This window comes from Rhamphochromis sp. 'chilingali' (assembly GCF_963969265.1).
Source record: "Rhamphochromis sp. 'chilingali' genome assembly, chromosome: 2".
NCBI lineage: Eukaryota > Metazoa > Chordata > Actinopteri > Cichliformes > Cichlidae > Rhamphochromis > Rhamphochromis sp. 'chilingali'.
In genome coordinates, this window is record NC_137930.1 from 22964663 (window position 1) to 22980396 (window position 15734).

General features: G+C 43.1%; 1 protein-coding gene across 1 annotated transcript; it reads left to right on the forward strand.

Annotated features, from left to right (window-relative positions):
- The first annotated feature begins 835 nt into the window (after positions 1 to 835).
- On the forward strand, positions 836 to 3747 carry tmem141 (transmembrane protein 141). Its single transcript, XM_080867274.1, has 5 exons — positions 836 to 1012; positions 1168 to 1234; positions 2684 to 2767; positions 2892 to 3002; positions 3205 to 3747. The coding sequence occupies exons 1-5, from the start codon at positions 959 to 961 to the stop codon at positions 3264 to 3266; spliced, it is 378 nt and encodes a 125-aa protein (XP_080723400.1). The 5' UTR covers positions 836 to 958; the 3' UTR covers positions 3267 to 3747.
- The last annotated feature ends 11987 nt before the right edge of the window (positions 3748 to 15734 follow it).

Genomic DNA, 15734 nt, shown 5'->3' on the forward strand with positions numbered 1-15734 from the left:
TGTGTGTGTTCCTTGTCTACTGCACGACTTAATGCTGGTATTGTCTGTTGCTCTAAATTGTGGACCTTTACCACTGCAGAAGATAAATCTCCCCATCATGTGTAAGTACAGCACTTAAATTTCTTCAGTCTGGGGGAAAATCTTAAATGGACCCTCTCTAATATATAAGTACTCCTTTCAGAATGAGTGTTTGTTGTCTCTCATATTATATATATATTTTTTCTTACTGTTGAACTTCACAACACCAGGCAAGGATTTTTTTTTTAAATGTTTTAATCTTCTGGGAGCTTGCATGATTTGTAGCCTCAGTTTCCTGTTCTTAGTTGACAGGAGTGGCAGTCTGCTTCTAGGTTCGGTATGTTATGTATTCAGAGATGTTCTTCTGCATACGTTGGTTTTAACAAGTGGTTATTTAAGTTACCATTGCCTTCTTATCAGCAGCTCAAAAAGTGGCTGTTTTTCCTCAGCCAGGCATTTTCTCACACAGAACCAATACATATTTCCTCTTTCCCCAGAGATGGCTGTGTGGGACAAACCCAGTAGATGAACAGTTTATGAAATCCTGAGACCAGCCAGTCTGGCACCAACAACCACACCACAATCAAAATCTGTTAAACTACCTTTCCTGACAATGCCCACCATGTGGTTGGCTGATTAGATATTTGCGTTAGTGAGTTAGTATATATTTCATTCATGTATGTATTTTCTTGTGTTTTTCTTTCTTGCAACCTCTAAAATGCTACCTTGAGTTAGCAAGGGTGCAGTACCACTCTCCCTCCATTAGATGACGCCACAGTTTTGGACAGACTGCTCTATTTTTCCTTCTTCGGTGTTTGTTGTTCTCAAACACGGAACTTTCTTAATAGTACATCTACAGCAAGCTGTGGACTAAGAAGTTAGGGAATGAGTTAAAGTGGTTATTTCTTATATATAAAAAAAAGTTACCTCCAGCTTCAACATGGTTAATCTGGGGCTCACCAAAGTGGACGACGCGTTGGTGGCCAAACATCCGGTGGGTTTTGTGTTTGTTTTTATGCGTTTTTATTACCTGTGCACTCTGGAGGACACTGTCCCTCTGCACACTTGGAATAAACCAGCAGCTGCTCACATTGATACAACAGAAATGTGTAACACAGGTGAGAGCTGTTTTTATTTGTTGTCTCTCAGGGTTTGGAGAGCTACGCCGCCTGTCAGTCTCATGCTTTCATGAAGGGGTCTGGGACCTTTGTGCTGGGTAATACTTTTATTTATTATTTATTAAAAGTCACACACTTAAAATAAGAAATATTTCAGTCCATGTTACAATCTTTGACTTTCTCCTATTTGTACATTCTTAATGCTTTCATGCTTTCATCCAAATTCTTGTTGGCTGTGTTGCTCTAACTTTGACCCAGTCAGTGCTGCTGTTTTTATGTGTAATTCTGAACCTCAGTTGTTATAATTTTTTTTCTGCATTGTGTTGACATTTTTAATGAAAATCAAGACACTGAAGTAAGGTCAAAGTGAATGTAGGCAAACAATACAGATGTCAGGATTTGCAGACAGAATGTACCACAAGAGGGAGCTGTATCACCCACAATGATCACACTGATCTCAGCACAGGGAGAAAATGATTGTATTATTAAAGTTAAAATAACTATTGTTGTTATTATATCTATTTATGTTTTTGATGTTGCTTTTTAGCATCCTGGACTGTTTTTGTTTTTATGCCAGCAGTTCATACTGTAAATGATTTAATGAAGAAATGATAACAGAAATGTACTGAAGGATACCCAAACATAGCTCTGACAATATACTCACCGATCACTTTGTAATGTACATTGATTTAACTGTTTCTTAATGCAAATATCTAATCAGCCAATCACATGGCAGCAACTCAGTGCATTTAGGCATGTAGACATGGTCAGGACGACCTGCTGGAGTTCAAACTGAGCATCAGTGTGGGGAAGAAAGGTGAAGCTGCTGTCCTAGTAAAAAAAATTGTAACAACCATCTCTATGATTGATAGAGGATAGTGTGAAAAAGACAAAATATCCCGTGATCAGCACTTTTCTGGTTGAAAATACCTTGTTGATGTCAGAGGTTGGAGGAGAATGGCCAGCCTGCTTTGAGTTGATAGGAAGTCTAGAGTAACTCACTGCTTCAGTAACTGACCATGTCCGTTCCTCTGTGACCACAGTGTAACCATCTTCTAATGGCTGTCACAAAGGTCAGGTCATCTTGAACTGGTTTCAAACACAAGGACATAGGACAAAGAAATAAGCCATTTTTGAAGGCCTTGTAATAATAAAGTGTCCAGTGAGAGGATTTATGCCTTTTTTGTCCAAGGGAAACTAGTACACCTACCACCCTCCAAACAAAAGCTTGACTGTTTGGCATTTTCAGTTTTATTCAGAGCCAACAAGAGACAAGAAAGTGAAAGAAAGTGTGGGAATGACAGTGAATGTCCAGTCAGCTGGGAATCAAATCCAGTGCCCACTGCTGATGGCATTTACCCGTCTGTGTCCTACCCACTCAGCTGTCAGGTCATCTGTCATTTTAGGTTTAACCTAGAAATTAGTTTAATTGAAAAAAACAAAACAAAAAAACCAACCAGCAGCAATAAGAAAATCTGCACAGTTACAAGTGTAAATGTTTCTCCCTGGTTTTAGATGTGTGACAGTGAGTTGTGTTGTTGGTGCAGGTGTTGCAGGTTTTTTTGCTATTCAGAAGGCCCTACAGAGGAAGCTTCCTTATCCCCTTCAGTGGAACCTGCTCATTTCAATAGGTGAGGAGTAAAATATTTGGATTGTGCTATTAAAAATACATAAAGAAATGTATTTAGCTCTCAAATGTAGATCTTACATCAGTGCTGCCCCTGAAACCACTGTCTCTCCCCTGTGTGCTCTCAGTGGCATCATCAGTGGGCAGTTACGCAGTGACTCGCTGGGAAACGCAGAAATGCTCAGACCTCTGGTTGCTCCTAGAAACAGGCAAAGTCCCAGACAGGTCACCACCTCCAGGTGAGCACAGTGCAGAACTGTATGAAATGTGAATTTAATGTTGTGTTAACTGTTGTCTTGGATATAAGATTGAAGAGTCAACCTATTGAGGTATATAGATTTATGATCAGAAAAGTTATCGGCGCGTATCATTTCATCACTTATGATTCACCAAATGAAGACCGTATGCTTCATCTCTACCTTTCTCTTTACTGTCTTTCAGTACCCCAACAAGAGGAACCAACAGCACCACAGAAGACAAAATATGGTGACGTGATGGAATGAAGAAGTTTCAAACAAATTTTATTATCTACAATATAAAGATTATAAATATGTAAAGAGAAAGAGCTCAGTGGTGCTCTGCACATTTTGCATGGCCCACATGATTGTGTATTATATTTATTCTGGTTGTGGAGCTCTTAAATTTCATAACAGTATCAATGTGTGGATTAAAAAAAAAAAACCCCTGGGTTTTCCTGACTCAGAGGTCAGGAATTAGTTGTGGGTTTTTAGTAGGAATTAGATGTAATGCTTGTAATCCGGTGTTGTTGTTATTAACAGGGTTCGTACGGGTGCTTGAAACCTTGAAAATGCTTGAATTTTAATGTTGTCTTCTCAAGGTTTGAAAAGTGCTTGAATTTCAGATGTGGTGCTTAAAAGTGCTTGAAAGTGTAACTGTATTTCATTCACCACACATAACTATCTGATTGAATAGTTTTCTTATCAGATAGAGAAATAAAATGAGTCGCAAAATGTAAAAGCAAAATTTCGCCGTCTGGGCTGCCTCGTGTCTGTTTCAACGTGTGACCCCGCCCCTCCGTCGGACAGTCGGGGATGAGTGCGCTAACATACCTGTAGGTTGCTGTTTTAATGAGTGTTTGATGGAACAAATGGCGGAGTTTGCGCTCTCCGGTCGCATGATGAGTCCTAGTAAATAATATTCCAGTGCGTGTACGTTACACACGCTATTTTTATTTTTTTTTAAATTACGATTATTATTTTGCCAGCTGTCAAACTCGCTGGAGAAATGATTGAAATACACTGAGTGTGATGCAGTATGGCAGCGCTATTATGGAATATGCTGTGAACTTGGCTAACATTACTTAGCAGTAATATGAGTTCATTTACTCAAGTGAAAGCTTTAAACATTAGCCCGATACATAACTAGCCAACTTAAGGCTTTCTGATTAACCCTCTGGGGTCGACGGACCCAGAGTCTCCATTTCAACTTGGGTCGAACGTGCGGACTTCAAACTATGTACCAGGTTTTAAATTGTGTTGATAGGCCACGTAAAGCCGATGTTTGTTTGTTTTTCTCTCTCTTCTGAATAGAACTGGCGTTTACTCCGGGAAGAAACGGTAAAAACAGCCTTTTCCAAGGAGAGCGCTAGCAAACACGCTTTGATTGTGAGTGAAAAAAGAAAAAGAAAAAACACTCCTTCCCTATTGGTGGAAAAATGTACCGTGTGGACCAATCAAAAAATCACATGGCAACATGTGGTATCTGGTTGTTTGGGAAGAGGGGGAAGTTTTAGGAGTGAGCGAAAGAGAGACAGAGAGTTTTGATACGTGAGAGATTTGTGACGTTTACGGTGTTTGGAGTCTCAAGTTAGTGTGTTGTCTTGTGTAGTTAGTGTGCGGTGTAGTCGTTGTTTTGTTTTGTGTGTCAGTTCTACTAGTGAACATCACAGTTGCTGCCTTAAAGCCACCAAAGGCAGATTGTAGTGTAAACACTGAGTGACACACCTGCTGTCAGACCTGCAGGTTTATCCCTGTGCTGTTCTCATCTGTGTTATAGTGGACACAAACAATTTTTTGGAGTTGCATAAATAATTTAAGTGCCTTCTTCTTTGATGCAGAACACCTGATTGTTCTGTAAATAGTTTGAAATGGTTATATTGTGGTGGACCAGTAGAGGGCTCCACTCACACCCAGTGTATAGGAAGTGTGTTCCTGTGTATTGTGGCACGATATGCGCAGTTGATGTTGGAGACGAATAAAGAAGGAGTGAGAACTGAGAGCTCTGTGTCGTTGATGCTTACCTCCACATTGGTGACCCCTGACTCGAGCATGCAACGAGCCGCAGATAACGCAGACTCCGCTATGGATGCATCAGCGGCCGCCGGACCTCCGCCTCCTGTTGCGGCTACGTTCGCTGTGGCGCTGAAACTGCCGGACTTTTGGCTCCATGACCCCCCGTCATGGTTTGTACTAGAGATGGACCGATCCGATATTACGTATCGGTATCGGTCCGATACTGACCTAAATTACTGGATCGGATATCGGAGAGAAATAAAAAATGTAATCCGATCCATTAAATATCAGAAAAGCACCTCACAAAACTTGCAACACAGCGCAACTCGGCTCATAACCGTAGCATGTCGGAGCAGTATGCGTCACGTGATAGAGCGGCTGTGTGTATTTGTAGCCTCACTACCAAACCAGCGTTTCATCTCTGAAGTGATCCCAGAGAGAAGTAAAGCAAGTGTCTAAGTTTATCTCTGAATGTTTGTAAAGCATTCCCACGCTAAGCTTAACAACCGATATATGGAGCGACTGGCTCTTCTCTCTTCCTCCCTCTCCTGCTGCTACTTCAATCATGAAACTGATCAATGATCAGCTGATCGGCTTTTCTGTTGTGAGTCTGTCTCTCTTCTTTGTTTTTGGCCCACTTTGCACCAGAAAGACGAAACCAGCGGCTGAACAACAGCAGCACGTTTAAGCTTGATAAGCTGTTGTTAGAATTTATTTAATATTACTTTCTACACCAGGATCCTTTTCTACGCAGCTGACGGCTAGTAACTGTGCAGGGGCGGATCTAGCAAAGTTTAGCCAGGGGGGGGCGATAGGGCATGAACAGGGAAAAGGGGGCACAAAGACATACTTTTCTTTCTTATTCTCATTTAAAATGTCTAGCTTTTAATAAATAATTATCTGAATCTTACACCCAAAATTTTAATCTGATGTAAAATGAATAAAAGTCCATTACTGTATATATTAACTATTAAGTCTAATATACCCTAGTAAGCTATACTACATTTTTCTTTGGGAAGGTACCATCTGTGCAGTCTGCAATTCTGTAGAAGAAAGATGTTGAATCTATTTAATTATTCTTGAAAAATAATTGATTTCTATGCATTTTTCCCCCACACTGCATCAAATTAAAGTTGATTACGTCGATTAAGCATCATGAGGTGGAGGATGGGTGGTGGTTCCCTATTTTTTTTTGCTGGGAGTTTGCAACCCTATTAGTTAGGTTGCTTAATATTTCTGCTAAGTACTATTTAAAATACCAGAATAGGGAGGATGGAGTAGGTTTAAGTTTATTAGATTGATCAGTATTGCTATTACTATGAAATATTTTGTTGTACTTTTTACATACAGGTATAACAGAATAGCTTTAGTGTTGTTGTTTATTTAAACTTGAGTATGAACTTATACAAAATGCAGCAAGATATAAAAAAACAGTTTTGTTGATTAAAAAACACTATATCGGATTCATATCGGTATCGGCAGATATCAAAATTTATGATATCGGTATCGGACATAAAAAAGTGGTATCGTGCCATCTCTAGTTTGTACACGTGGAGGCTCAGTTCGCCCTTTGCAGCATCTCGGCTGACGACACGAAGTATCACCATGTAGTGGCCTCGCTCGACCCGCTGGCCACCCGTCGCGCGATGGCGCTCCTCCGGGACCCACCCGCCCAAGGGAAATACGCCGCCCTCAAAGAGCTGCTTCTTCGGCGCTATGCCCTCTCCGACGCTGGACGAGCTGAAAAGCTCCTCAACCTGTCAGGCTTGAGTGGCGGTACCGCGCTTGAGCTCATGGAGAACATGCTATCGTTGCTTGGGCCGGATGACGGTGGTTTCCTCTTCGCCCACCTCTTCCTCCGCCAACTACCGGCCGCCGTGAGAGCTGTCCTCGCAAACTCCCCGCTTCTGCCTGCGAAGGATTATCGCTCTCTGGCTGAAGAAGCGGATCGCATTCTCCTGGCTAGCCGCACTTTCGACGTTCACGCCCTGGCTACGGACTCGCCGGCGGCACCTTCCACCATCAGCGTTTTGGCGACAGAGCGCGTCGCTGCCTGCCGCCTTGCGCTTTCACGGCCCAGGGAAACGGACCCGCCAGCGCGCCGTAGCAGCCGCGACCGCTGACAATACAGAAAGGCTGCTCTTCATAGAGGACTCGCACTCCGGGAGACGTTTTCTCGTGGACTCCGGCTCCCAGAAGAGCCTCCTTCCCCCTACCGCTGCCGACGGACTAGCAGCGAACTGTGGGCCGCAGCTCATTGCAGCTAATGGCTCTCCCATCAAAACGTTTGGGGAAAGGTTGGTGACTGTTTGTTTTCATGGCCGGGATTTCCAGTGGAACTTTGTTGTTGCCGCTAGCTCTGTACCTATTTTAGGTGCTGATTTCCTGTGTGCTCATGGACTACTTGTCGATGTCGCTAACAGACGTTTAATCGATGCTCTCTCGTTTTCTTCGCTACCCTGTTTTACTCGGGCAGCCGAGCCCCTGATTCGGGATAATGTAGTGACCTCCGGGGATGCTTTTCAGCATTTGCTTTTAGAGTTTCCATCGCTGTCTGTCCCTAATTTCTCTAGCACGGTAACGAAGCATGGGGTTGAGCATTATAGTCCCACGGTCGGGCCCCCGGTGTTTGCGCGCTGCCTCGACCCCGCGAAACTGTCCGTCGCTCGGGAAGAGTTTGCAACCATGGAGCGCCTTGGCATTGTACAGCGTTCGAACAGTGCATGGGCCTCTCCGCTTCACATGGTGCCCAAATCGGACGGTTGGTGGCGGCCATGCGGAGATTTCCGCCGTTTAAATAATGCCACGGAGAATGACCGTTACCCCATCCCCCACATTCAGGATTTTTCTGCCAATCTCGCCGGAACGTCGATTTTTTTCTAAAATTGACTTGGTGCGGGGGTATCACCAGGTTCCCGTGCGCGCCGAAGACGTTCCTAAAACCGCTGTCATTACCCCCTTCGGCTTGTTCGAGTTTTTGCGCATGCCGTTTGGCCTGAAAGGTGTCGCCCAGACCTTTCAGCGGTGGTTCCCCTTTCGTGGCGTCGTCGTGTTTTTGACTTGGTGCATGCCCTCTCTAATCCCGGCGTCCAGGCCTCGGTCAAACTGGTCAGCGCCAGGTTTGTTTGGCCGGGCCTTCGCAAGACGGTGAAAGAATGGGCGGCAGTTTGTATCCCATGCCAACGCTCGAAAATCCACCGGCACACACAGGCACCCCTCGAACCTTTCCGTGTCCCGGGTAGGCGTTTCGATCACGTACATGTGGACCTGGTTGGTCCCTTGCCGCAGTCACAGGGTTTCACGCACCTTTTGACTGTGGTGGACCGCACAACCAGGTGGCCGGAAGCGGTACCCCTGGCGTCCATGACAGCGGTGACGGTGGCCAGGGCATTTTTGTCAACATGGGTTTCACGTTTCGGGCCCCCTGCTGACATTACCTCGGACAGGGGCCCCCAGTTTGTTTCTGAGCTTTGGTCTGCTATGGCTGACGGCCTGGGAGTCAAGGTCCACTGCACCACAGCATACCACCCGCAAGCTAATGGGATGTGCGAACGGTTTCACCGGTCACTTAAGGCTGCGCTCTGGGCTTCCTTAACAAGTGGCGACTGGGTCGACCGTCTTCCGTGGGTTTTTCTGGGATTGCGTAGCGCGGTTAAAGAAGACCTCGGGGTTTCCCCGGCTGAACTGGTCCTCAGCCAGCCTCTCCAGGTCCCCGGGGAATTCTTACCTGAGAGCCCTCCCCCATGTTTCGATACCTCTTTGTTGCCTTTTCGCCCCCCAAGAGACTCATTTCCTGTTCCTGGTCCTGTGCACCACTTCCTGCCTGACACTTTTGTTCCGAGTTCGTTGGACTCTGCTCGTTTCGCTTTCGTCAGGCACGATGCCCATAGGACTCCGCTGCATCCACCATATGACGGGCCATACAGGGTTCTTAAACCAGGCAACAAACATTTCATTTTGGACTTTGGCAGGAGGTTGTCTCTGTTGACAGACTTAAGCCTGCACATGTTATGCAGGAGGATCAGGTGGTCCCGGCCCAGGCCCCTCGCCGCGGCCGCCTACCTGCCACCGGGCTGACGGATTCCGTTTTTCCCCCCAGGAGCGACCCAAAATCAACGGAGTCCGAGTCGTCTGCAGCTTTTTCTGACCGCCAGTGCCAGCCTCGCTCCCGGGCTGGGTTGCCCTCTGTCAGTTCCCCACCCCCCCAGTTCAGCCGTTTGCTTAAGCCCCGAGTCCTGGACTAGTTCTGCTGGGTGTTCGGGGGGGCATGTGTGGTGGACCACTAGAGGGCTCCACTCACACCCAGTGTATAGGAAGTGTGTTCCTGTGTATTGTGGCGCGATATGCGCAGTTGATGTTGGAGACGAATAAAGAAGGAGTGAGAACTGAGAGCTCTGTGTCGTTGATGCTTACCTCCACAATATAAAAACCGCCTGAGCCTTGGCTGCATTTTTAAGTAAATAGTACCATATAACTTTGTTGTTTGCTAAACTTGTGCATATTTTTAAAAAATGTACAATTTTTATTTGCATTTCAAGTTATGAAAATGATTCATTAAACATGCTTGTGGTTTTTACAGTCAGAAATATATCACTTTCTACTCATGTTTTAAGCACAATATTTACATATTTACAGTATGTCAAAATGAGTAAATAACAGATTGGCAAGATAAACAGTTTTTAAAGGTGAAATATAGAGGCCAAATCAAAAGTAGTCAGAAACGGCCAGTTATACCCTGGACCCCAGAGGGTTAAAGGCTAAAAGCAAAGTTGCCACCAAGTACTGTTTATATTTGTGTGTATTGCTGCAGCTTTTTTGAATATTAATTTGGTGCCTTTGGGTGAAATAATGGTAATATGAGTGATCCATATGGTCACAAAGAATAGCCACTTGTTTCTGTGCTACCAAAGTTTCATTCAAAATGTGTTTATGGTCGGCACCTACACATTAAACTACTTAAACATTATAAATGTCTTCAAGCTCACACTGAGGCCTGTGGGGCACTATCAGCCACTGAGACAGTACACACATTTATATGTGTATTTGTATATGAATATTTCATACTTTAAGGCTGCCTGTTTATTTAAGTGAGATGAACAAAATACATTAGAATTGTACATAATAATATGACAGATGATAAATTAAATAGATTTTAAGTAGATGCTTGTGCATTCTTAAAGTCTTATATGTTGAATTGAACTATGTGATCTGTTCAAAGCCTCCCAGTCAGTGCTGTTCTCCATGCCTGTCTGACTGTACATGATGGTATTAGCACAAACACTTTGAACGTGACGTTTAGGACTTCAGCAATAATACAGACAGCAATGTAGTTAGCAATAAAACAGTTTTATTGGGAATTAACTTAAAAAACAAACAAACATCTGTCTCCTATTTTCTGTCACACAGGAAAGAAGCATCAATATCTGATGAGAAGACTTATTTATTTCTTTTTGGGCTTTTTTTTTTCAACAGGAGAAGAATATCCCTAACAAGTTGATTTGTTCACATCTTAATTTTTAAGTGAAATGTGCATTTTGAGTTTATACACTATGTACATAAGGCGACCGTCCTTTTGCAGTATTTTTGTGTGGTGTGTTTCTCTGTCTTAACAAAAGGGGATCAAAGGTGTTCAAGTTCACCTAGGATGATTTGTTTTAATTTTCACATGGTCTTACAGAGGTGATGCGAATTGAAACATGCACTTTTTGGGGGGGGTGCTGGAAAAAAGCTTGAAAAGGGACCTTGAAAGTACTTAACAAGTACTTGAATTTCACCCTGAAAAAGGTGTATGAACCCTGTATTAATATTTGGATGTGTTGGGTTGTCGTGCAACAGAATTAACAGTGCACTTCCAAAACCAGCTTCTACTTGTTACTGTAAAGCTAATGATGTAGAGCTGCTTATTGGACTCTCTGGTGGGCCAAACCAGTAAATGACAAGCAAGTTACTAACCTTTTATTTAAACATGTGCCTGAACTACACAGAGTAAATCATGTGGGGACAGTTATTCCTTTTAAATCCTTGCTTTCTCAGAGTAGCAGCATATTAATCCTGACAACATTTAGCTTTCAGCCCCTGGACGTCTAATGGTTCAGGTGTGCTGTAATAGAGTCTTTAGGTTACCTTTTTTTGTCTGCATTATGACAGACTGAGAAGAATTCAGTGTTTTTCCTTTGGAAGTTTTTGCTTTAACTCTATTCTGCTAATAACCTTGTAATATTTTCTTCAATAATATGTAAAAATTACAAAGTATTCTGTTTTTCAGTATTTAAACTATACGGCCACTATTTAAAATATACAGTACCAGAACCAAACATTTATTTCATACATTGCATTCATTCCACACGTCCACGCATCAGATTGAGGAAGAAAGGAGACTTAAGTGACTTTAAATGTGGCGTGGTTGTTGGTGCCAGAAGCGTCTGAGTGTTTTAGAAACTGCTGGGATTTCCCCACTCAGCCATCTCTAAGGTTCACAGAGAATGGTCTGAAAATGAGAAAATGGCTTATTGATACCAGAGGTCAGAGGAAAATGACCAGGCTTCTTTAAGCTATTGTAGATGGACAACAGCAGCAGAAGACTGCTGTTGGCTATTAGGCTACTTTCATGCAAAAAGAAGACTTGCATTGTCATGCCAGATGCAAAACAAAATCTAATGTAAATATGAATAGACTCGAGCTATTTATATAACAACCAACTAAATACTGCAAATCCTGCATTACTGAGACTGCATTATTTTAAGATTACAAGGATACCTCGAAAATGGGGACCATAAATATTCACAAAGATAGTATTCTATCAATATGGGATTTAGTGGACGCAAACATGAGCAGTCTGTTTTCTCCTGACTTATTTGCACAATAAGGCATTAGTAGTGTAAATTCTGAACCATGCAGTGCAACCCATTGAAACAATAGAGTCTTTCAAGCATACTTTTAATACCTTAAGTGAATGAAAAATCCAAAGTTCAAGCCTTCGAAATATAGAGAATTATTCTGAGAGCTGGAAACACAAACTCAAACCAGAGATGTGGAAAGCACGTTTGAGAGAGACAGCGGATATGGGAGATTCTCATAGTAAATGAAAATCTGAATAATGAACCATTTTGGCTTCGTTATAATATTCCTTTTATTTTTCCTGCTGCTCAGCTTGAGTCAACCCCCACTCTTTTAATTCCTCTCGCTCTCTTCCTCCCACAATATTTCAGATTTGATTTAACACCTCCAGCATTTGAAGGTTTTGAAGTCTCTTTGTGTCTTTCCAAAAAAAAAAAAAAAAAAATCATGCATCATGTACTGAATAAGCTCTCAAATCCTTTGTCACATGCACACCGATACTGCTGAAGGGGAAGACTTTGAGAATCAGAGCAAACAGGAGATAATGAGAGGAGAGAGAGTGTTACATGAGAGGACTGACTGGCCAGTGAAGCAAAGGATCAGTACATGACCACAAAACCCCCCCCAAAACCTTAAACAGCATTATGGACTGGCCTTTCGGGGCACCCTCAGCAAAACCTGGCATGATTAACAATGCCCAGTGTTTGTTGGTTCGAGTCTGTCTGTGTGTCTGGCACGTGCATGACAACATGAGAGGGAGAGATGGGGGAGAGCAGGAGTAAGCGCTCAGTTGTCTGACCCTGTGAGCGATTACGCTGAGCTGTAGCTGGACAGTGCATCCGTCTCTCCTATTTCTTTCACTCTCTTTCAATGGTTACATAAAAATTGAGCCAGGGATGCAAAAAAATCCTAAAAACGATCTTGGGCCCACAGTGGAAAAATCAAAACCTCTTTAATTTTTTGGCTCTTCTTTGTGGCCTGCAGTGGCGATCAATCCACAGAAATCGATGTGTTAAGAAGAAGAACTGGTGTGTGATTGACGTGCACTGGAGGGGCAGGGGGTGGTATTGATTATGTGTCCTGACTGTGCATTTGGTACACGAGGCAAGGAAAGCGTGCAATTTAAAATCTGGACCAACAGGAAAAATAACTGTAAAGTAAGCATTAGATGGTAATTACAAGACATTCTTTAGGACACGGCATGTTTCAGGTAAATCACCGGTTCACCCTGTGTTGATGACAATGGTAAGGAAAGTTCAAGCCTGGGCAGGTCCGAGATAAACATACATCTGTGCACACAGTTTTTCCATGTTACTCACTGCTAAAGTGGGAGGAAAAGTGTCAGAAAAGATGTGTTTCGACTCTGTGTAAACATTGGATATAAAGACTGAGTCAACTCGCTGAAAGAAAACCTTGTCATAATGCATGTTACATAATATTTAAGCTGATGTATGATGAAGGAAGTCGTAAAGATGCATAGCACACCCTGTAACCTGATTTAAAGGCCAGCCTTTAAATCAGGTTACTATCAATTCCTATTTACATACTGACAGAATCTCCCCTGTTAAAGGTGTATAACAATAATCTTTTATCTGATGAGAACGGTTCTTGTGCCATTTTAGTGTTGATGGACCTCAATCAACCATAACATTCTTTTAAAACATTTGGTGCTTGTGGTCAGTCTACAGGGTCACGTTTTACGTGGGTTTTCCTCATATTTGAAAAATATAGACCTTTTCTGTTCTTGTGGGAAACCCTTATCCCCAGCTTCCGTTAACCTTGGTATCCCTCAAGGATCCGTTTTAGGTCCTCTTTTTTTCATGATATGTGTTACCTCCTTGGCTTCATCTTTCAAAAACACAAAATTGACAATCACTGTTATGCAGATGACACACATTTTTATCTATCTGCCACACCTAAACAGTGACCACTCCATTAGGAACATACACTGAACAAAAATATAAATGCAACACTTTTGTTTTTGCTCCCATTCCCCATGGGATGGACGTAGAGACCTAAAATTCATTCCAGATACACAATATAACCATCCCTCCCAAACAGTGGTCACAAATCAGTCCAAATGTGTGGTAGTGGGCACATCTGCCATATTGAGATAATCCATCCCACCTCACAGGTGTGCCACATCAGGATGCTGATCTGACATCATGAGTAGTGCACAGGTGTACCTCAGACTGCCCACAACAAAAGGCCACCCTGGAATGTGCAGTTTTGTCTCACAGCAAAATGCCACAGATGCCACAAGCAATGAGGGAGCGTGCAATTGGCATGCTGACAGCAGGAATGTCAACCAGATCTGTCGCCCGTGCATTGAATGTTCATTTCTCAACCATAAGCCGTCTCCACAGGCGTTTCAGAGAATATGGCAGCACATCCAACCGGCCTCACAACCGCAGACCTCGTGTAACCACACCAGCCCAGGACCTCCACATCCAGCAGGTTCACCTCCAAGATCGTCTGAGACCAGCCACCCAGACAGCTGCTGGAACAATTGGTTTGCACAACCAAACAATTTCTGCACAAACTGTCAGAAACCGTCTCAGGGACGCTCAACTGCATGCCCGTCGTCCTCATCGGGGTCTTGACCTGACTCCAGCTCGTCGCCGTAACAGACTTGTGTGGGCAAATGCTCACATTCGATGGCGTCTGGCACGTTGGAGAGGTGTGCGCTTCACGGATGAATCATGGTTCACATTGTTCAGGGCAGATGGCAGCTGAGAATGTCCCAGTTCTTGCATGGCCAGCATACTCACCGGACATGTCACCCATTGAGCATGTTCGGGATGTGCTTGACCGGCGTATACGACAGCGTGTACCAGTTCCCACGAATATCCAACAACCTCGCACAGCCATTGAAGTGGAGTGGACCAACATTCCACAGGCCACAATTGACAATCTGATAGACTCCATGCGACGATGTGTTGCACTGCATGAGGCAAATGGTGGTCACACCAGATACTGACCGGTTCTGGGTCCCCAGACCCCCAATAGCGCAAAAAACTGCACATTCCAGGGTGGCCTTTTGTTGTGGGCAGTCTGAGGTACACCTGTGCACTACTCATGATGTCAGATCAGCATCCTGATGTGGCACACCTGTGAGGTGGGATGGATTATCTCAATATGGCAGATGTGCCCACTACCACACATTTGGACTGATTTGTGACCACTGTTTGGGAGGGATGGTTATATTGTGTATCTGGAATGAATTTTAGGTCTCTACGTCCATCCCATGGGGAATGGGAGCAGTAACAAAGGTGTTGCGTTTATATTTTTGTTGAGTGTATTTGACTGTTTGGGTGGTTTGAAATCCTGAATGGCAAAAAAAATAAAAAATCCTTCAGCTAATGAACTGAAAAACTGAAGTTTTTCTATTCAGCTTGGATTGTTTTTTATCCAGATGTGGACAAACTGTAGTGAAAAATGTTGGGGTTTTTTTAAATGTAGATTTCCTTGTCTTTTAAATTAAATCTGGAAATTTTGTTATGGGAAGCTTTTACCAAATGAGAACCATGACTAAATTAAAACCTGCTTTGACACCAAAAGATTTTGAAACAGTTATCCACACCTTTATTACCTTTTGAGTGTATTACTGGAACTCCCTATAGGATTGCCCAATTCCACTCTCTCTCGCTCTGGTTTGCAGATAATTCAGAATATGGCTGTTTGTCAAGAACACAAAGGATCGTCTCACATAAAAAAAAAAAAACATTCTGATGATCCCCAGGCCTTTTGGGAAAATATTCTATAGAATGGAGATAAAAAAAATAATAATAATAATAATTTTGGAAGATTTGTGTTGCGTCACATCTGGCATAAAACTAAAACAGCATTTCATAAAACATAAAAAGAGCAATGCAGCAACAT

Excerpts from the sequence above, each read along its gene's own strand:
- tmem141 (XM_080867274.1), top strand. The coding sequence starts at position 959 with ATGGTTAATCTGGGGCTCACCAAAGTGGACGACGCGTTGGTGGCCAAA. Across the intron at positions 1,235-2,683 it reads GTCTGGGACCTTTGTGCTGG|GTGTTGCAGGTTTTTTTGCT; the intron begins GTAATACTTTTA and ends TTGTTGGTGCAG. Across the intron at positions 3,003-3,204 it reads AGACAGGTCACCACCTCCAG|TACCCCAACAAGAGGAACCA; the intron begins GTGAGCACAGTG and ends ACTGTCTTTCAG.